At 39.5% G+C, this 21602-nt stretch overlaps 1 protein-coding gene across 1 annotated transcript in view; it reads right to left on the bottom strand.

Moving 5' to 3' along the window:
* The window catches only part of GALNT5 (polypeptide N-acetylgalactosaminyltransferase 5), a 46084-nt gene that overhangs the window by 4797 nt on the left and 19685 nt on the right, over positions 1–21602 (bottom strand). Inside the window, exons 3-8 of the mRNA XM_008138675.3 lie at positions 19823–19942; positions 13342–13477; positions 12653–12772; positions 10728–10845; positions 9416–9739; positions 2086–2166 (exon numbers count right to left, since the gene is read on the bottom strand). Of these exons, the coding sequence (XP_008136897.2) occupies positions 2086–2166; positions 9416–9739; positions 10728–10845; positions 12653–12772; positions 13342–13477; positions 19823–19942 (899 nt within the window). The remainder of the gene's footprint in view (positions 1–2085; positions 2167–9415; positions 9740–10727; positions 10846–12652; positions 12773–13341; positions 13478–19822; positions 19943–21602) is intronic.

Genomic DNA, 21602 nt, shown 5'->3' with positions numbered 1-21602 from the left:
CCAGGCAAAAGGCTTACTTTGCCTTAAGCAAGCCCTGTCCATTGTTTCTGTGCATCTAGGTTAACATATCTTTGAAACGTCCCCTTTTAAAGACCCCTCCTTCTAAAGTGTGACCACCCTTTCAGACCTGTTTCAAAAATGTTCGAGAGCACATAATCTGAACTACACACCTGTAATCCAATCCCTGCCTTGCTTTCTCCCACCTTCATGTACTTCCTAACATACCTTCCTTAATCTCAAATGCACACACACACACACACACACACACACACACACACACACCACAACAAAAAACAACCCTGTAAAACTGTTATTCTCTAGAGCATTTGGGATCTTACTCCCTGGTACATGCCATCAGTTTGCCTCAAATAAACTCATTAAATTTTTCTATAGGTTTGGGTGTTTCTTATGTTGACAAGAAGCATAGACATAATACAAAGAAGCTATGTAGCTATGAAGAGAAGCTAGATAGTACCTTGCAAAGGGACATCTCAACTGACTGAGAAGTTAACTAAAGAGACTTTTTAGGTAAGGTGAAAGACAGGGCTTGATGGGTCAATCCTACAACCCTAGGGATTTATTCCTTTTAAGTTTTTTTTTTTTTTTTTTTATAAATGCTGTAGTCACTGGCTTGATATTGTCTCATTATTTCTGGCAAAAATAAGTTAATTTCCACCAAGTTTCTTTACTTTTTATTACTCAAACAAGCCACAGGAGGCAGAGGCTGAAAAGGAGTAACAAGACAAAGAGGGAGATGAGCATTGTGGATGGTAGGGGTTGCACAAGTCATACCTTTCCCTCCTAGTCTCCCCTCAAGAGGCTCAATGGTTATTGAGACCAGAACTTGGGTTTTCAGATAAAATACTGATGAGACTTGAAGGGTTGCACTATTTAATATTTCATTTTCATATAATTTGGACTAATGCTGTTTTGTTTTACTATTTGTGAGTTGTTTCCTCTCAGAATTGTTAATGCATACAAGTTATTTCTTTCCATTGATTTTTGACACTTTTCTCTTTCAACGGTCTCCTCTTTTTCCTAATTAAAAGTCCCCTTAGCCTCAGGTTACAATCCACAGCTGAATTATAGCCGCAGAGATGACAAAATGCCTTTTTTTCTAGTAGTAGCTTTGAATGAAGAGGTAGAGATGGGATGTGCTTCAAAATAAAAGCAATGTCTCTTAGTCGAATCAAAGAAGTATGTTTTGGCAAGCCTATGTTATCACAAAAAACAATTTCTCTACCTAAGAGTGGCCTGCAATTTTAGGGGACTGACTTGTACTCATGAATTGATGTCCTTGTGAGTCCTATTTGGCACACAAACCAGAAACTGTCCCCACAGAATAAGAATGGATAGGGAGCATGTGTTGGAGAGGGAGGTGCCATCACCTCCAGCTTCCCTCCACCTCCCCTCCAGCACTGAAGAGTCCCTGCTCGGTTCTCCCCAGGCCACTCTCTCCCCTAACCACTGTGCTCTGAGTCTGTGGGAGTGTTGCTGAAGGGTTTTCCATCATGGATCATGGATTATGTGATTTACATTATTTCCTTCATATATAGAAGAATGGGGGCAGGGGATTGGATCAGAGAATCAAATTGTTCCCTGAGATTATTTAAAAATTTGTCCTGTCTTTTTCTTTATTACTCTATCTTTATACGTCACGTGCTATTTTCCACTTTTTTTGGTCTTTTATTATAGCAGTGAACATTTGTGGAGCATTAAGTACTAGGTGTTGTTCTACATCCCTCCTAGTTTCATCTAATTCGATTCTCACGCTAGCTTTAGGGTAGGCGCTATCATCACTGCCATTTACCTAAGGGTTAAGAAACATACAAAATTCACACACTTTGCAAGTGAAGGAGCTAGATCTGCATTTCTCATGGGTTGACTTCAGTACCCACATCTTTACATTTAGTGGTGGACCCTCTTATCACCAACCTTAGGATTATATAGGAATTAACTATTGTTTCTGTAAGCAAAAACCAATTTCTCAAGTGAGTGATGAATGTGTTATACCCCGCACTTACCAGCTACACCAGTTCCGTGAACTGCACCTACTATAAGAGAGCAAACCCCAGCCCAGCATACCTTGCTGCTCCCGTCACAGTCTTCCAGAATGGCTGTGGTATTTTCAATGGAAATGCATTTACCCAAGGCCACGTTAATAAGCTAGGAAGCAAAATATAAAATATGTATGAAGAAACAAATATTTCAAAGTAGATCAAGACATTCAGAAAACACGGAATATAAAACTACAGGAAGGTTAAAAGACAGTTAAGTTAATAGCTCAGCAGTACTTAGCACTATAAGATTTCAGTGGTTGCTATCTCTAAAAGACATAATGTAATCTTGCTAAAGTACAGCTTCAATCTGTCAATGGAGGCCTGTGATTTAGCCACAGAGCCAACAAACAGACGCTTTTAATTAACCCTTGCCTGGAATGCTGAATAGGGAATGAGTAAAAGGTGGCAAGAAAAAGTAGTTATTTTCTTGGCTCAGGTTTGTCTGATGCATACATTAAAAGTCAGTGCACACACTTGCAATTTAATCAAACTGACAGCTACGGGCTCTGTTGCCTGGCTGACCCCTCCAAGCTACTTGACTGCTCAGGCACTGAATCACAGATAGATAAATTGAGTCCTTCAAGAACAGCAGATTTCCAGCTGATTCCCTGTCAGAATCTTCCTAATGACTCAGGCAAGCTACAATTCATTACAGGAAAGTCACGAAAATGAATACAGAGCCAAGCTTAAAGGCACTTTCTGGCAGGCCCCCAGATTTTTAATGGATTTGCAGGGTCAAATATGGAGGCAGCTTTCTATAAGTCACCATTTAACGCAGAAAAATGTTGATTCCCTTGCCCCCTTGACATTCTGGGCAGGGCTAATGAGGCAGTGGGTTAATAGTGCAATTTAGACTTCTCAGGTTTCTAGAAGAGCTGTGTAGAACCAAGTTTCCACTCTGGAGAGCCTGCGGAGCAGGGAGGCGGTGAAGTCTTAGTTTCCAGGGACACTATTAGTGCCCTTTCCTATTCCACATGCCTAACACAGAGCTCTAACTCTGGGGTGATGACTCAGGCTATGTAGCTCACAGAACTACCAGCTTTCAGAACACAATGCTCAGTGAGTTGGTCCTCACTTTTCCACACATAACTTAGCTGGCAAGAAAGTAAGAGGTGTCTTCAGGAACCAGAAAATGCAACAACTAAACTAAACTAACTAAAAGCAGTTGGGGAAACTGCAAATACTATAAGAAAAGGACCAAAATTTTACGGACAGGAGAAAAACTTGGGCATGGATAAGCCAGAGAGGTGGGATTGCAGTCCTCCACATAATGATGCAAAACTAGAGTAAGGCCCTCAGTGGAATGGTGCCTTGGGAAAAACAATCTACCCTTTAGCAGAGGGACACCACAGGGCGGCTAGATTCTGCCAGATCTAAAACCTTACAGCCACCTTCAGTTGGGTTTGAGATGCAAATTTACACTTGTATTGAATACAAACCCTGACAGACCCTTGAGGCACTGAAACAACATAAAAATAGTATCCGGTTGGTTACTTTGGGGATGGCTGGAATGCAAAAGAAATTCTAGAAGGACAGGTACTCTGTCAGAAATCCTCAAAGAAAGCTCTGTTCACAATTTAAAATGGCAAATATGGGAGGAGACCACCCACAGTTAGTAAGTGGGAGCAGTCAGAACTCACAGAAGGAATCAACCATCGTGAACTTCAGAGAAGAGAGTTAATAGAGATGAATGAAGGTAGAATAATCCTGGAGATTAAAGAAAGGAAATGGTGCCTCAACTGTTCTCTGGATTTTTAACAGAAATAAATATACACTCCTCTACTTGTGGATTATTTAGAAAACATTTTATTGTCAAAGGGGTGTGGGAATCTCTGGCTTCAATCTCTTGAACAGGTGGTCTTACCCCAGAACCTTTCAGAACTTTCAGTAGGGTACCATAATGTTCAGCTTGCTGCTCTAAGAGGGAACGTAGTGTGTTGTCTGCCAAATGTATTTGACCATGGATCCCTAGTTTTGGCAGCACAGCTAATAACATGGCCCAGAACAGTGTTTGGGAGCCCCAGGTTCAATAGATTTCTTTGTATTTATTTTGTACAATTCCTTCTTCCAAGAACTGAGAGGCATTAGAAGGAAAAAGAGCAATTTTTTCTATCCTTGCCTCCCTCCCCCCACCCCACCCACTTCATCTGAAGATCTGTTTCCCTTCCCTCTTTATCAGTGATTACTAGAGAAATTTACTGGAGAAACTCCTTCTCTTCATAACAAAATATTTGATGAAGTGCTAAGGAACTGTGATTCTTGATCTCATTGTGAATGGTTTTCAAAATTGAGTCATTTTGTTTTATTATTATTTTATCCTCACCTGAGGATATTTTTTCCATTGATTTTTAGAGAGTGGAAGGGAGGGAGGAGGGGGAGAGAGAGAGAAACATCAGCATGAGAGAGACACATCGATTGGTTGCCTCCCATACATGCCCCTATGGGGGCAGGGAAACCTCAATTGAGATACATGCCCTTGACTGGGAGGGAATCAAACCCAAGACTCTTTGGTCTGTGAGCTGACTCTCTAACCACTGAGCAAGCAACAGACCAGGGCTTCATTTTGTTTTTAAAGAATTGCACCCATGATTTTACTGTAAACCATTTAAATATTTTTTAAAAATCAGGTAGTATATCAATTTTAAACTTTTCATTTTGAATTATTTTATTGCCGAATTAGGGAATGGGAGTTAATCCCAGTTTATCACAGAATTGTTAAACATTAGGCTATATGCCTGTTTCTAAGAATTTTATCCAATATAAATACACATTATTGGTGAAGTTATTTTATTTATTCCAAATATTTTTCTCTCTCTTTTTTAAAAAATAAATCTTTATTGTTCAGATTATTACAGGTGTTCCTCTTTCCCCTCCCCCCCCATAGCTCCCCTCCACCTGAGTCCTCTCCCCATTCCCTTACCCCCCTGCCACTGTCTTCATCCATAGGTGTAAGATTTTTGTCCAATCTCTTCCTGCACCCCTCAGACCCCCTTCCCCCTGATAATTGTCCGTCCCCTCCCTTTCTATGTCCCTGATTCTATTGTATTCACCAGTCCATTCTGTTCTTCAGATTTTTTATTCACTTGATTTTTAGATTCACTTGTTGGTAGGTATGTATTTGATGTCTTTTTGTTGTTCATAATTTTTACCTTTACCTTTTTTTTTCTTCTTCCTCTTCTTAAAGAATACCCTTCAGCATTTCATGTAATCCTGGTTTGGTCGTGATGAACTCCTTTAGCTTTTTCTTGTCTGTGAAGCTCTTCGTCTGACCTTCAATTCTGAATGATAATAGCTTTGCTGGGTAGAGTAATCTTGGTTGTAGGTTCTTGCTGTTCATCACTTTAAATATTTCTTGCCATTCCCGTCTGGCCTGCATAGTTTCTGCTGAGAAATCAGCTGACAGTCGTATGGGTACTCCCTTGTAGGTAACTAACTGTTTTTCTCTTGCTGCTTTCAAGATTCTCTCTTTGTCTTTTGCCCTTGGCATTTTAATTATGATGTGTCTTGGTGTGGTCCTCTTTGGATTCCTCTTGTTTGGGGTTCTGTGCGCTTCCTGAACTTGTAAGTCTATTTCTTTCACCAGGTGGGGGAAGTTTTCTGTCATTATTTCTTCAAATAGGTTTTCAGTATCTTGCTCTCTTCTTCTGGCACCCCAAAAATTCGGATGTTGGTACGCTTAAAGCCATCCCAGAGGCTCCTTACGCTATCCTCACACTTTTGGATTCTTCTTTCTTTCCGCCTCTCTGGTTGGGTGTTTTTTGGTTCCTCATATTCCAGATCTTTGGTTTGACTCTTCGGGTACAGTGGTCTACAGTTGAGTTTCTGTATATTCTTTATTTCAGACAGTGTATGCATAATTTCTGACTGGTCCTTTTCCATTTTTTTTGTATTCTCATTAAGGTCCTTGAAGGTCTCTTCAAGTTTCTCAGCGGTTTTTAGAAGATTCTTGACTAACCTTATAAATGTGGTTCTGAACACTGTGTCGTCCAGTAGTTTACTTTCCTCCATCTCTCCTATTCATTTATATTTCCCCTTCCTTCCTTTGCAATGTAAATTTTTATTTCCCAAAGAAATCCTCACAGAATCTCATTATGTAAAATGAGTTCTGTGACATACTTCGGTGTTTCCGCATTTTGGCTGCCTCCCTGTGTTGATGGAGTGGCTTTGTGTGGTCAGTGACCTATAGGGGCCAGTAGCTCAGCTTCCCCAATCACCCTAGGTGGTCGCTCTTGGTACACCCCTTTGTGGGCTGAGTGGAAAGTCTTGGTGTAGTTAAAAGCCTTGATTGCTGTTGGTACACTGGGAGGAATTGACCTCCAGGCCAATTGGTTGTGAGGACCTGCTGTGTCTATAATGGAAGCGCTGCTGCGCTGGAGACACGCTTGTGGTACAGGGCTTGTTTGAGTGGGGCTTTGGTGCTCACTGAGTCCGGCTCCCGAATGTGTCACTTATGGATGTGAGGAGTTGAAATCTGGTGTCTCACGCTGACCACTAGGTGCATTGGCTAGTTCAGCTGCTGTCTGAGGCTACCCTGCAGGAGCTACAGCAAGAACTGCCATCCTCTCCTCCCTGCTTGGAGCTTGAAGGCCTTGGAGCTGTCTGTACCGGGTTGCAAGTTTAAGGCCATTCATATGCAAAAGCCGCTGCTAGGAGTTTGGGTGTGTTTGTAGATTGTGTGGGGCGGAGTCTCAGGGCATCACTAGGCTAGGGCGTGGCCAACAGCAATGGCTGGCAGTGAGCCACCTCCAACCGCGTCCCCAAAGTCTCACGCCCCAGCGCAGCCAACAATTCTACCTCCATGCGGCTCTGCTAGTAAGCCACCCTCACTCTCCGACCCGCTGGCAGACAGCCCAGTCTCTCCCCAGAAACTGGATTTCAGAGAGATTGGGGGCTTGTCTCTCTTCGGATTGAAGAAAGCAACGCCCGCCTCCAGCTGGGCTCCGCAGCCAGTTCGTATGGCGCGCGCACTCCCCTGTACCTCAGTTTTTCAGCGTTTGTGCCCTGATTGCTCCCGTCTCTTTTGGTCTAGTTGTAGAGGTTCTGCTCAGCCAGCTTTCCCGTGGTTCTGGATGATAGACATTCTGTTTTTTAGTTGTAGTTTTGGAAATTGTTGTGGGCGGCAGCAGCCCAGATGTTTATCTACGCCGCCATCTTGGATCCTATTCCAAATATTTTTGGTTCACTAAGAAATCACTTGTTCTCACTAAAAAACACAAACAGAACACCCTTCCCTCCTTGCCCCCAGCCAGCAAACAAACAAAAAACTTCACTGGATTTAAATTCCTAACTGTATAGGTTGTGGAGCTCATTTTCATGGAAATTTTCAAGATTGTCTATCCAAAATACCATTCTAGTTCATCTCACTCTGCATTGCCTGAAGAAAGGTCCTAATTTTTTTTCTTGTTTTTTTTTTTTTTTAATGGTAATAATGCTCCCTACTGGTTGCTTCAGAAGGAAGCAAATGACATACTTAATAAAATTTGTCTAAGGAAGGCAACACATAGTGAGAGAAATAATTTGTTAAAATCATTTAAAAATATACTTTTTGCATTTTGATATATAATAACTCAGGCATCAGCCAAAGGCTGTTTCATTAGGAGAACTCTTCAAAAATTTCATGGGAATGCAAACAAGTTAGCCGCACAGAGGAGGCAAAAGACAGTTTTGTAGTTCCCTCTGGTGGTTAAAGCTCAGTAATGCTCTTGCTGAGATTTTGTGTGGTTAGGACAGAAAAAATTACTGTGGTGAAAATTTCTTTTCTTTTTATGCTCAAGAGATAGAATTAAAAAATATAAATTTATTTTACAGACATATCATTTGAATAGTGTATAAGTCCAGGGTATTCTTCCTACTGAGTTGCCTAAGATAAAACACCAGATTGAACTAGCTGAGGCAGCACGATTCTATTTTGACCTATAAGGATGGCAATATCATAATACATTTATGGTACGTACAAACAGATCATGTGTACCCATTTGTCAGTTGAATTTCATAACAACAGAATAAAATTCCAGACCACTTTCCTCTCTTTCACAGTGTTCCAGGATATCCTTATACCACCAGGGAGAATAGTTTTACTAAATCCTTGTCATCAGGAGATTTGCTTGGAAAAGAATGGCTGGTTTGCACAATCCCCTTTCAAAGGCAAACAGAAAAAAAGTTGGCTTAAAAAAGCAGGCTTACTGCTGTTCAAGTCTGAGAACCTCTGGCATGAAGAAAAAGGAAACTCAAAGAAAATAAAACAACACTGGCAGTAAACCTTAAATGAGAAATAGAACAATAAAATAAATTAAAAATATGCATAACTAGGGAAGAGCTCCAGGTCAACACTTGACTAACCATCTCCAAACCCATCCTATCGTAAATGTCCTCACGTCTGGCCATCCTCTTCAAGTCCAGCCTCACTCCTAGAATAGGTTGAAATGGTTTTTGTCTAGTTTCTCCTCTTCCTTGATTCTTTCTTCGCTTTGTACTCTATCCCACCTATCTAGCTTGGCTTCTTCCCTTTTGGTATATTACCTTATACCTTGGAATTTTCTCTGCTGTTTTCTGACAATTTGTTATTTTTAACACGTCTTTGAAATCTATAAAACTCTAACTAAATCATGCCATCCTATTGTTTAACCCTACTCAATAACTTACCATTACATTCAGAAGAAAGGGAGGAAAGAAGGAAGGAAAGAAGGAAGGAAGAATCTTTACTCTGCCTACAAGGACCTACATGATCTGACTCCTTCCTCCCTCTTCAACTTCACCTGGTGCCATTCTTTCCTCCTTCACACCCTGACAACAGTCATCTCCTTTCCAGTTCTTGAACACCTCGGATGGTCATCAGTCTCAGAGTTTTCGCACAAGGGCATCCTGTACCTGGGGCTCCCTTTAGCGCTTGGCTGACTCTTGGTCTTTCAGACCTAGCCTTCAACATCTCCTCAGTTAACCACTCTAACTTAGAAGGATTCTTCACTGTTGGCCTGTCCCCCAAATGAGAGCTATTATATTTATTCACTCTTTACTTGCTTATTTTTATAATCTTTTTTTCTCTTCTCAACTCCAAGCTCCACAAATAAGAGGTCAAGTCTACTTAATGTATCACCTGATAATTCAGTTTTAAAATACTGCCTGGTTTATTGATACTTAACAGATATTTGTTGAATTAATCAGTGAACACAGCTGCCTGGAAGCCTTCTTCAAGTTTACCTTTTATTTCACCCTCAACCCTGCTTTGTCTCATCTGCACTCATACTTGGTATTTATTTATAATGTAATAATTAACTCATTCCTTCCCACACATTTTCAAAAGTATATTGGCATTTTATTTTTATGGAGTCAGATTTTAAATTGCTGCTTGAACTTACCACACCACCAGCTCTCACAATGGGAGCCTTCAAGTCAGGAAACACATTGTCCAGGTACCACTTGAAACTTTTGCATTTTAGTTTCTTTCGAAGTTCCCGTTGTTGGGTGAGGTTTCCGACATCTAGCCCTTGGTCTATGAGGTGATCCCCGTGGCCATAGAACAGCTCCTTGTACTCGTCAAGCCAGACCTCGGCCACCCGCACCAAGTTCCGCTCCACCGTCTTCATCCGGTCTTTGGGGAAGGAATATGGGTTGTCATTTCTGAAAATGTGGCCCACTCGGGAACAGGGAATGATCTCAATTTCGCCACCACACATCCACACCTGAAACAGTTTAATGATAAGCATCAATTATCAAATCCTTGTCCACAAATCATGGGCAATGAACGATGACAAGAAACCACCTGACTATTCCCCTCCCCCACCCTGTTTGAAGTAGTCCTCTCAACTTCTAAAATCTTCAATAGAAAATTAAACTCAACAGGTTTATTTAGTTTTGTATGTTGCTGTGGACCATTTTAGAATTAGTAAAATATATATTTCCCCTTCCTTCCTTTTCAATGTAAATTTCTATTTCCCAAAGAAATCCTCACAGAATCTCATTATGTAAAATGAGTTCCTGCTTTAGTTGAATCAGGGAAAGGAGTATATATTTTCTTAAAAAAACACACACACACACACACACAAAAACACAACTCGAAAACCATTCTCCTTGATCAGGAGCTCAAATAATACCACTTTTACTACAAATCACCCCACTGCATAGGAGAGCCATTGCTTTTTGGATGCTCTCCTCTATGGCTGCTGCCACAGCTTCAGATATTAATCAATGACTTTATAAATACCCAGAGTCCTCTGATATGTCCCAAGTTGCTGCACTTTGGCCTGTCCGCAGCCTGCCCTATGGTCACTTCCTGTCATGTGTCTTCTCCAAGTTGACCCATAACTAAATGATTTCATTACTTCCAATATATTAGAAAAATGTTCCAAGAGAGTTATTTTATATTAAGTATGAATCCTACAGTGTTTACACGGGATGACAGACAATTATTTCCCCCGTATTCTGATGCAGAAACAGTGCTGTGAAATATTAGGGAGCTCTAATAAATTTCATGAGTGCTATTGATTCTTCCAAATTCAATCTTGGATATGAAAACATTAATCCAGAGGCCCTAAAATTTCTGTGAAATCTCCCCCATCCCCTGCCACTCCACCCTGAGGCAGTCACATATCTGATTGTAGTAGTACAATGAAATCATTTAAAACTATAAACTCTTAATTGTAAATAGAATTTGAGAAATACTAGTAATACCTTGAATGACAGCTCCATATTTTCTCCACCCCAAACATCAAGCCCAGGGTCATAAGTTCCAAGTTCAAAAAAGTAATTTTTATCAATAGAGAACAATCCACCTGCCATGACAGGGCACCTACAATGAGAAAAGGTTGTTTTTTTTACCTTGCATATCATGGGAGTTCAGTTGTTAGCATAGGTTGTGATGAACTTGGGAGGCTTTTTAGAATAGCTGCCAAGTGTGGGGAGGTCTTGGAATAGAGTCACAAACAGCACTTAAGTGGCAACTTTCCTGGTTCGTGGTGGCAGAGCGAAGGTGGGACCTGAAACTAGGATGACCTGTATCCCAAATGTTCTGTCCGGACTATTCAGAATACATTCTATTCCTAATATTATGTTGAGTTTAATCTGAACCTGACTACTCCATTGATCCTCAACATGAGAGTCTAATAAAGGCAAAGAGGTTCTTTAGGTGCAGGATCAGAGCAAGAGTGTTAGGTTCAGGCAGATCTGGGTTTCAATCCCAATTTCTGCTTTTACTATCTATGTATCCCTGGGAAAATTACTTCACTAGTTTTTTGAATATATTTTTATTGATTTCAGAGAGAAAGGGAGCGGGAATCACCAATCAGCTGTCTCCTGCATGCCTCCTACTGGGGATTGAGCTGGTAATCTGGACATGTGTCCTTGACTGGAATTGAACCTGGGACCCTTCAGTCTGCAGGCCAATGCTCTGTCCACTGAGCCAAACCAGTAGGGCTACTTCACTCTTTTAAGTCTTAATTTTCTCATCTCTATAATGGGAATAATGCCCCCTCTCTCCTAGGCTTATAGAGTGGGTTAAAAACAGAGCGCTTGATAAATAACAGTACTCCTACTTCACTGGCTAGGAGCATCAATCCTGAAGCAGCATACCTGGCAAGGGATGCGTGTGCTTTATTGAGGATTACGTTCAGGGAAAGCATGCTGCAACGCATAGTCTTGGTTTGGGCTTTCTCTTGGAACTTGCTGGCTTGAGTCTACATAAGAACTCTCTCCGATAGGGAAAGCTCAGGGTTCTCACTGCACAGCCTGGGGCTGGCTGCCTGCTTGTTCTGTAGGGCTGGACTCTGGGGCAAGTGTTAGGAAGCCTCCACTTTGACTTCCAGTATAAGTTGTGTTCTTCTATCCAGCTTCTTCAGCAATAAAGCTCCAATTTTAATTCATATCCATCTTCTACATCTATTTATTAATTCATGCATAGAAATTGACAGTTCTCCCATGAAGGGTAAGACTAGATTCGAAAAGAAAATCCTAATAGTAGCTATTATTATTATAATGATACTTCTATTACTATTATTTACTCTCTTAATTTTCACTCTTATTGACTTCAATATTATGTGTGTTTATATAGCATATATGCAATGCATTCAACTAGCTTAATGTTTCTTGAGTTGTAAATCCCAGTGAACAGAAATTGTGTTAGTGAATTCCTCTGCATTCAGGGCTGACTAGGGTGCAGTGGACCATTTGAAAAATGAGCTTTGATAGTGGGAAACTATTTTTTTCAGGAAAATTTTGTTTACTTTTGGACTATTGGCTGTAACTATAATTCTTGATATCCTATTGAATGACAGGATATACTTGCTTGGTGAAATTGCTTCCTATGCCTTTATAAAAAGACGCATGAGCCCTGGCTAGTGTGTTGGTTGAGCATCATCCCATGAACTAGGAGGTCACGGTTCAATTCCCAGTCAGGGCACATGCCCTGGTTGTGGGCTTGATTCCCAATAGGGGGCATGCAGAAGTCAGCTGATCAATGGTTCTCTCTCATTAATGTGTGTGTCTCTCTCTCCCTCTCCATTACTCCCTCTCTCTATTCATTTAAACAAAAATGAATAAAAAACATACTAGGGTTTAAAAAACACATGACTGTTTCCTAAAATTAAATTTCACACACTTACCTTATTACATCAGTTTCTTTAATTTTGTTTTTTGCAACAACGTCTGGAGGAATTGTTCTCCAACCAAAGTTCATGGGCCACACAAAGATGCCTCTTTGAAAGTTGTCCACTGTCATGTAACTAGTTCAGGGAAAAACCAAAAGTGCTACCTGAGATCATACATGTATACTTAACCGACCCAATGCCATGTCTTGTTTAATGAATAAAATAAGTGCTTATGCAGATGACTTTAGATCATTACAAACTTTTAAATAACATTTCTGGAAAATTTATAGGTACAATTTGCATTAGTGACCAATTGGCTGAATTGCTTATTTTTAACTTATACTTAAACAAAAAATAATATTCTGGCCATTTTTAAGGGGGAAAAACCAACTTACAAGCATATATATGTATTTACCACAAAAATAAGAACTAATCTTAAGGAAAATATGTATTTTTGGTTCAGTTGAATACAAAGAGGAAAGAACTGGATAATGGTGGTAAGGGTTAAGAATTTGTGATAATCAAATGAACAGATTCACCTGTTCTGATCCCAAGATATCTATCATGTATTTCCATTTATTTAAATGGATAAACTGTATTTCTTAGATTTGCAAAATGCACCCATGGCGAGTATGATCAGTACTTTCTGTTGCTGCTGGTTAAAGACTCACTTAGAAGCATCTTGTGGAATATGACAATATTACCTCATATCCTTATCATTGATGACTTCAATTACTGGACAGGCTACTTTTTTTCTACTTAAATAAACTCTTTCCAGAAGAGGTTCCAACCAACCAATGTTACATTCCACGTGAGAATCTAAGAATGTCAACACATCACCTAAAGAGCCAGAAAAAAAAATCCATTTGAAAATGTGATATAAGATATTAGATATTGTTCCAGAAGTGTGGTTTGTAAAGGCAGAAGTCTTCTTTTCTCACTGAATTCCTTGTCCTTATCATTTTGTTTTACAATGAAATAAAAGAAATTTTGTTTCTAGCAGTTGCATGGGGCAAGTGCCATTTATGTTTGCAAAAAAATTGATAAGCCACATAGAATGGGTAGCCAAGATTCTGAAGGGAATACTTAGCACTAGAGGTGGTTGCTTATGTCCTTCTAAGGAGATGTGTCCCAAAAACTCAGGGGGTGGAAAACTGGGATTTTGTTCTGCAAAAGAGCAGGAGAAGTTTGAGATTCCACGTTTGGCCTTAGGAATGATGAAGAGGAAAAACTGCTCTTCATAATAGGGGTGAAAAGAAGTTAAGGTAGAGGAAGCAGGAAGACTAGGAGGTAGTGTTAAAACGGTTGTTTAATGGGTCTAGAGTTTGAGTTTTGCAAGATGAAAAGAGTTCTGAGATCAGTTGCACAACAATGGAAATACTAGTATACTTCACAGTACAGAACTATATACTTAAAAATGGTTAAGATGGTAAAATTTTATGTTATGCATATTTTATCACAATTTTAAAAAGTTGTAAGAGAAAAAAATAAAACTTGGAGGCCAGAAATATTTATTAAGAATTCTTTTTTAAAAATTAGTTGGGTGAAGTAACACTCTTTCTCTTCTCATTGAAAATCTCAGCAGTATCTACATTGTTCCAAACAGTGTGTGTGTGTGTGTGCGTGTGTGTGTGTGCGTGCGTGCGTGTGTGTGCGTGCGTGCGTGTGTGTGTGAGAGAGAGAGAGAGAGAGAGAGAGAGAGAGAGAGAGAGAGAGAGAGATTAATAATACTCAGAGGAATCTGGCTTGGCCAAAATCCTATGTGGAATCTTTCAGGCTCTACCATATGCAATTACAAAGGCTTTACCCCGCAGGCTTCATGAAGGAAGCCACCCTCCCCTTGAAGATTTGGTGCACAGCTGGTGCACTGAAGGGAGGTGCAGTCCAGGATGCAGGCCTTCCCTCTCAGCTGGACACGCTTTTATGGATGTCTGTGTTCCTAGCCCAGGTTTTTCCATTTGGAGGCCTCTCTCTATGGCCGATATCTCTGCCTCATCTTATGGGAGGTGGGTGGATCTTGAAAACATTTTTGTACACTCTGACTCAGTACTTTTCTTATATAAAAATATATTTTTAGTGATTTCAGAGAGGATGGGAGAGGGAGAGAGAGAGAACATCAATGATGAGAGAGAATCATTGATAGGCTGCCTCCTGCATGCCCCACACTGGGCATATGCCTTGACCAGGAATGGAACCATAACCTCCTGGCTCATAGGTTGAACCTCAAACACTGAAGCGTGCTGGCCTGGCACAGTAGTCAGTACTTTTCCACTCCTAGCCCTTCCCCTTCTCTCTCAACCTTTTATTCTGGATTTCTTTCACAGCAAGATTGATATCTGTTCTCGTTCACCAGCCCAGCCCCATTCCATGGGGAAAACATCAGCACTGGGGGAGCCAGGACTTTCTTCTTGTTTAGCTTCTTACACTATGGCAGTAAGTGATGAAAGCAGTGACTGTACTTTCATTTGGGCTCATTGTGTCAATTGATCACTCTGACACCTGGCTGCTCTCCTCTGCTCTTGACAAACCTTTAATAACATCATTTATCTCCTATTAAGTGCTTGCTCTATGCCAGACACTGTTGTAAGCATTATACATGGTTGTATTATTTAATCCTTACAATAAACCTGAAGTATAGATCTAAATTTATTCCCATTTAAGAGATAAGAAAACTGAGGAACAAAGAACCTTAGCAGATCCCACTCCACTTCTGTCCATTCAGACCCAGAGTTTAAATAGCAGTTTCTGCTAGACCCTATCCCTATCCCCACAGTAGGCTTAAAGGGTCAAAAGGGTTGGATCATCTTCTTCAGGCCCCAATGGCAGCAGAATGGGTCCCCAAACTTGTCTTCAATTCTTGTCTGTCCCAGATCCCCACAAAGTTTCTCATTCACTTATTGCCATGACCCGAGGGAAATAGCATCTGTCTAAAACATCGGATGACATTTTATACTGTATTTTGGGAGGGATGAGACCTCCCATGCAAGAATGTCATTGCTCCACACTCAGACATTTTATTTTTAAACAGGATCATGGGAATCAGAACAGGGAGCTGTGTCTCTAACTTTGAGTGGGATTTCTAATTGTTCTGGATATTGTTTACGGACATTTTACATACTGTTCTTAACTCTGAGAGGCTGAGAGGCATGGTGAAATGAACATAGGATTGAAGTTACACAGAACTGTCTTCATCCCAGAACGGCTGCTCTTAGCCACATTGGATAGTTAACTTACAACTCTTTGAGCTTTCCCTTATGAGGCTATTTCTAATATCTACTTAATACCTAAATGCTTAATAAGTGGTGAGTATTGTTTATATTTTTTCCCATAAACAATGAGTGTTTAAGTTACAGCTCAGAATAATTAACTCAATCTGGATAGCCACCTGGCAGGATTTTTTGTTTATTTGTTTGTTTTCTAGGAGTAAGTTCCAGTAATGCTAGAGTGTTTGTATGTGGGTTTCACTGTAACTTATTATTTATTTTTTTGGCCACCCCAGAGCCACTCAATGTGCCAAACATTTTTGGCTCCTTTTTGAGCACGACTCCCACTTATATTTAGCCGACCAGCTTGGGAGATCGCTGCCAGCACACAGTAGTGCTGGAATGTTGTGTTTAGGGTTCCTTGAGGAATGTGGACCTGGCTCACCACTTAATTTTGCATAATGATTTATAAGTGATGCTCAGAAAACCACCTGTTTTAACTTCAGCAAAAACTAGTGGTAGAAATTTACAGGACTGTTGCTCTTTAGGAGACCTCAGTGTTGGCCAGGAGTTAGATGCCATTTCTTAAAGTTAGGCAACTGATTCTTTGGAATGCAAAGAGCAATGTCAAGTATTTTGTTAAAGGCCGTGAAGGAAATGAAAGTCTGATCTCTACGCTGACTCTCTACTGAATCTGCCTGACAACAGGCTCCTCTTGGCAGGGCAAGAAGTCACTGGGCCAGCTGGTTGGTTTATTATCTTGTACCTCAACTACCACATCTCTTCTTACTTCTGCTGCTTTCATATGGGAGCCTTTCCCTAGAGATTCATTGACCATGGCCTTCCCTTCACATTTTGAAATCCTACCTCCTCATTCCTAGTGGCCTCTCTACCTCCTCATTCCTAGTAAATAACTGATTGGAGATTATTTTTTTAACTGAATCAGATTCAGATGAAGAACTGACCGAGCCCTGGAGCCTGAATTAGTAGTGGACATGGCTAGAGATCAGAATCACTGCTGTGCCCTTATTATTTTGTAGAAGACTCAGAATTTCAGAAACGATACTTGGTTGTGATGTAAAAATTTATCGTATAATATAATAGCTTAAAGGTTAATAAAATAAAACTGAGCTAATGTACTCAAGGGTGCTAATGAATGACTGAGAAACAGATTTATATTTGGATTTATTAAATTCAAAGAAATTAGTTTACAGTTGTAATTACTAGTGCTTGAATGGGCCAATTAGGCAACTGCTTTGATCAAGTTCATAACACTCCATTTGAAGACAGCTTCCCATGTTGTCTAACAATTTAGACTATTATGAAGATCCTTACCAGCATGTTTTGTACTCTAGGCAGGCAGAGGAAAATTTTTTTTACTAGCAGAACATTTGTGGTTTTGTATTCATCAGCTTTCTTAGGCATCTACATGGATGTCTAATTTTCATCTCCAACTTACATGAACAAAATCAGAACTCATTTGCAATCCCAAATCTATTCCTCTGGCTATGATCCTACTGCCCATTGAGTTGTTCAAATTCTTTCCAATCCTAGGTTTCTTTTTTGACTCCTCTCATTACTACTTTCTTCACATCTTATCTGATGTCAAGTCTTGTAAGTTCCATGTCCACAATATATTATAAGTCTGACCACTTCCTCCATCTGTCTTGGTACCTTCCTGGTGCCTATATAACTACAATAGCCACCTAATTGGTCTCCCTACTTTCTCTCTCATCTCCCTATATTAATTCTCTACAAAGTGACCACAGTGAGCTTTTAAAATATAAATCAGACAGTTTTACTCTCCTCATTAATGTCTTTATTGGAATTACATTATGCCAAGAATAATACCTATACTCCTTAAATGATGCATAAACTTTTAAACGCCTACCGTTGCCTTTCTTTCTAAATGAATCTCCTACCTTTCTTTCCATAGTTAGCATTCATCAGTCAAAACTTCTTTCTTTAACCTGAATATACAGAGTTTGTTTCTGCATCAGTATATTTATACTTTTTGTTCCATTTTCCTGGAAATGTTCTTCAACTAGATCTCAGCTCAAAAGTTACCCACTTAGACTATTTCTTGACGAGTCTATTCTTGTGTCATTTGTGGACAATTATTTTCCATAAAAAATCAAACATGGAAGTTCATTTACTTTTTCCAAATGCACTTCATTATTGAGAATCTTAGTTGTCACTGCAATGCCAATTTTGGTGTGATGTATTTGTTGTCAATTGAAAATTTATATTACCGAGAGAGAAAACATTTTTTTAGCAAACCAATGGGATGAGAAGACTTCCAAATTTGAGCTATAGTTACAGGAATTGAAACTCAGGTGAGCACATAATTCACCATCTGGCTATGCTTGAATGCAATCAGGTGGAGATTTGCAATGCCATGACTTACAGGGGCAGAATGGTGGCTACCTATTTACAGACAGCAAAGTGGAATAGATAAGAGTGAAGATTCTGGAGTGAAGGTTTCTGTGTTCCAATCCTGGCTCTACAACTTATTAGCTTGGAGAGCATGGACAAATCACAACCTCACTATGCCTATGTATCCTAATGTGTAAAATGAGAATGGTTGTACCTACCTCATAGAATTATTCGAGGATTAATTCAGTTACTGTAGAAAGTTTTTAGAATGATACCTGGTACAAAATGTCAGATATTTTTATGAGGTCCTTCCATAGAAGACATGAAAATGAACCAAAATGCTTGATGTTCGTTTTACAATACCCATGGACAGAAAAGATTCACTTCCTCCCATTCATCACCAACACCCACACACTAAAAAGGGGTGAGGACAAGAAGTCATATCGATCTTTAGGAAGACAGAAAGGGCTATCAGAAGAGCAAGCATATGTCAGAGGAGAGACAATTTTAAAATTCTGAAGATCTGAAATATTGATGGGGTCAGGTTTGAAGGGGCTCCTGGTGTTCAAATTTGGGATAATTGAACACATCCCCCCAAAATAATGCTGATAATATACACATTTAATTTTTTAAAGTTATAAATCCATAGTGATAGGTGCATGAGAGGGGAGGAAAAAAAAGAGAGAGGGAATGAGGGAGAGATTACTATTTTACAAGTCAATGGCAGCTAATAAAAGAAGAAATGATAGAATTAGAAAAATAAATTTGCAGCTCTTAGTGTAATAACTGAATCAAGCAATGATCATCATTGAATGCTAAACCATTAGATAAAGTCTGTGAGGAAAACAGGATATATGATTGGATCAAAAAATCACTCCACAAGTAACTTTTCATTACTAACTAGCTGCTAATATCTTAACCCAAGTGCTCAAAAATGAGTATTACCAACAGCGGGACAACCTGACATCATGTACCTCTTGATTTGAAGCAATAAGTACACAATTCCTTCACTTATGCAGTTGAGTTCTCTATAGTATTCATGCCCAAAACATTTATCCTGTAGGTAACAGGAAGAAAGAGGAAATTTTAGACTGTGGTCAATTATACAATACAAATGGCCTATACTCTTCGAAAACACACACACCACAAGCCAATGGTTGTGATGTTGTCTATTCTACATTGAGGGACTAAGGAGAGCGAACAACCAAACGCAGTGCATGAAACTTAATTAGTTCTCAAATTTGAAAAGAAAACAAAAACAGCTATATAAAATATTTTGGCAGCAATGAGAAAATTTGAAAGGGTGATATATTAGGTGATATTTAGGTCTGCAAGTTGTGCCTATGTATGGAAACGCCTCTGTTCTTCAGAGATGCCTGCTGAGGTATTAGATACAGTGTCATGATGTCTGTAAATTCCTTTTCAAAAGTTAAGAAAAAAAGGTGTATATGTATAGACGTGTCTGTGTATATGTGTGATGAAGCACATACTTCAAAAAATGACAGATATATGGATGCACTGTACTATTATTTCACATTTGCTGTATATTAAAAAAATTAAAACAAAACAAAAATGTGACCAAAACAGAAAATCAGCAGCTTCTTACCTGTTGCAATCTGTGCCCCTGCCAGTCTGGCTCTTATTAAACCGTGTCTCTCTTTGAGGTGAAGAATCCGAACTTTTGGAAACTGAGACATGTATTTATCCAAATTATCTTTTAGGTAATCTATATCAGAGTGTGAGAGTAGAAAAGACATCACTTAACTAGATCTGGATAATACTAGAAGTAGTGCCTCCTCAATGTTAAACTTCAAAAACTATGATATTTATAAATTACAAATTTTTTTTCAATTACAGTTGACATATTATATTAGTTTCAGGTGTGAAATATAATGATTAGACATTTATATAGCTTATGAAATAATCACCCCAATAAGTCTAGTACCCACCTGACACCATACATAGTTATAATATTATTGACTATATTCCCTGTACTGTACTTTATATCCCTATGACTAATTTTATAATCAGTAATTTGTACTTCTTAATCCCTTCATATTTTTCATCAATCCCCACAATCCCCCTCCCACCTGGTAATCATCAATTTGCTTGCTGTATCTATGAGTTTATTTCTGTATTGTTTGCTCATTTATTTTATTTTTATTTTTTAGATTTCACATATAAGTGAAATCATATGGTGTTTGTCTTTCTCTGTCTGACTTATTCCACTTAGCATAATACCCTGTAGGTCCATCCATGCTGTTGTAAATTAAATTTTATTCCATTGGCAATTATTTTATTTTCTGATGTCATTTTCTTGGATGAATTTTTATCTGGGTTCAATACTCAACTCTTTTATTTTCTTTCTTTTTCCAACTGTTTTCTTAAATCTCAAGTCCTTCTTCTCTGTTTTGCCAAATTACACACAGGAGGGATCACCTTTTCTGAGTATTTTTAAATATATTTTATTGATTTTCACAGAGAGGAAGAGAGAGGGAGAGTTAGAAACATCGATCAGCTGCCTCTTGCACAACCCCCACTGGGGATGTGCCCACAACCAAGGTACATGCCCTTGACCGGAATCGAACCTGGGACCTTTCAGTCCGCAGGCCAACGCTCTATCCACTGAGCCAAACCAGTTTCGGCTCTGAGTATTTTTAAGTACAGGGGCAAATTTACCTAGAAATAAAGTTGTATCATCCACTGCCCCCCCACCCCAACCCCCTTAACAAAATCTCCTTCTAAGGCTCAGGGAAAAGGTAAGCATTGTATGCAAACTGAAAATTTTTCAAAAGAAAGATATTGCAACTATAATTGCTTAAGAACACTGTCACTTCCTGCTGTGACATCCCCCTCCATCACACCTACCATGTCTTGTTGGATGGCAGTTAAAGGAACGTGTGTGTGTGTGTGTGTGTGTGTGTATGTGTGTGTTTATGAGGTATTTTGATGTGCCTTGTGGTCACTTCTATGTGCAATTAACATTCCCACGGAGGACTGGCTTTAGGAATGCTTCTGCTGCTCACTTTCCTACTCACTTTGTGTTGTTTTTCTTAAAGAGACTCCATAGAAGCTTCAGGTCCCACAAAATCTGGATACGCCATTCCTAAAGAGACTGTTATCTGTTTGGTAACTACATACTATTTCTGTGTACGCTTTCTTAAAGTTTTCAACTAGTTTTCCTTAGGCATCTCATTGCTTCAGGAGCTCCTTGTGATTCCGGTGGGAAACTCTGAGGCTGAGAAAATTGGCTGTCATTGTGGTCATGAACAAGGCTAACCTGCTCTATTAAGGTTTGCCATCTCTTTGCTATTTTCTAAGCTTTTTGGAAGTTGGCTGCATTTTGGGAATTTATAACATGGCAGTCATGGGACCTCTTGTAGTCA

This window comes from Eptesicus fuscus, chromosome 11 (assembly GCF_027574615.1).
Source record: "Eptesicus fuscus isolate TK198812 chromosome 11, DD_ASM_mEF_20220401, whole genome shotgun sequence".
NCBI lineage: Eukaryota > Metazoa > Chordata > Mammalia > Chiroptera > Vespertilionidae > Eptesicus > Eptesicus fuscus.
Note: the sequence above shows the minus strand (reverse complement) of the source record. Positions and strands in the feature narration are given on the sequence as shown.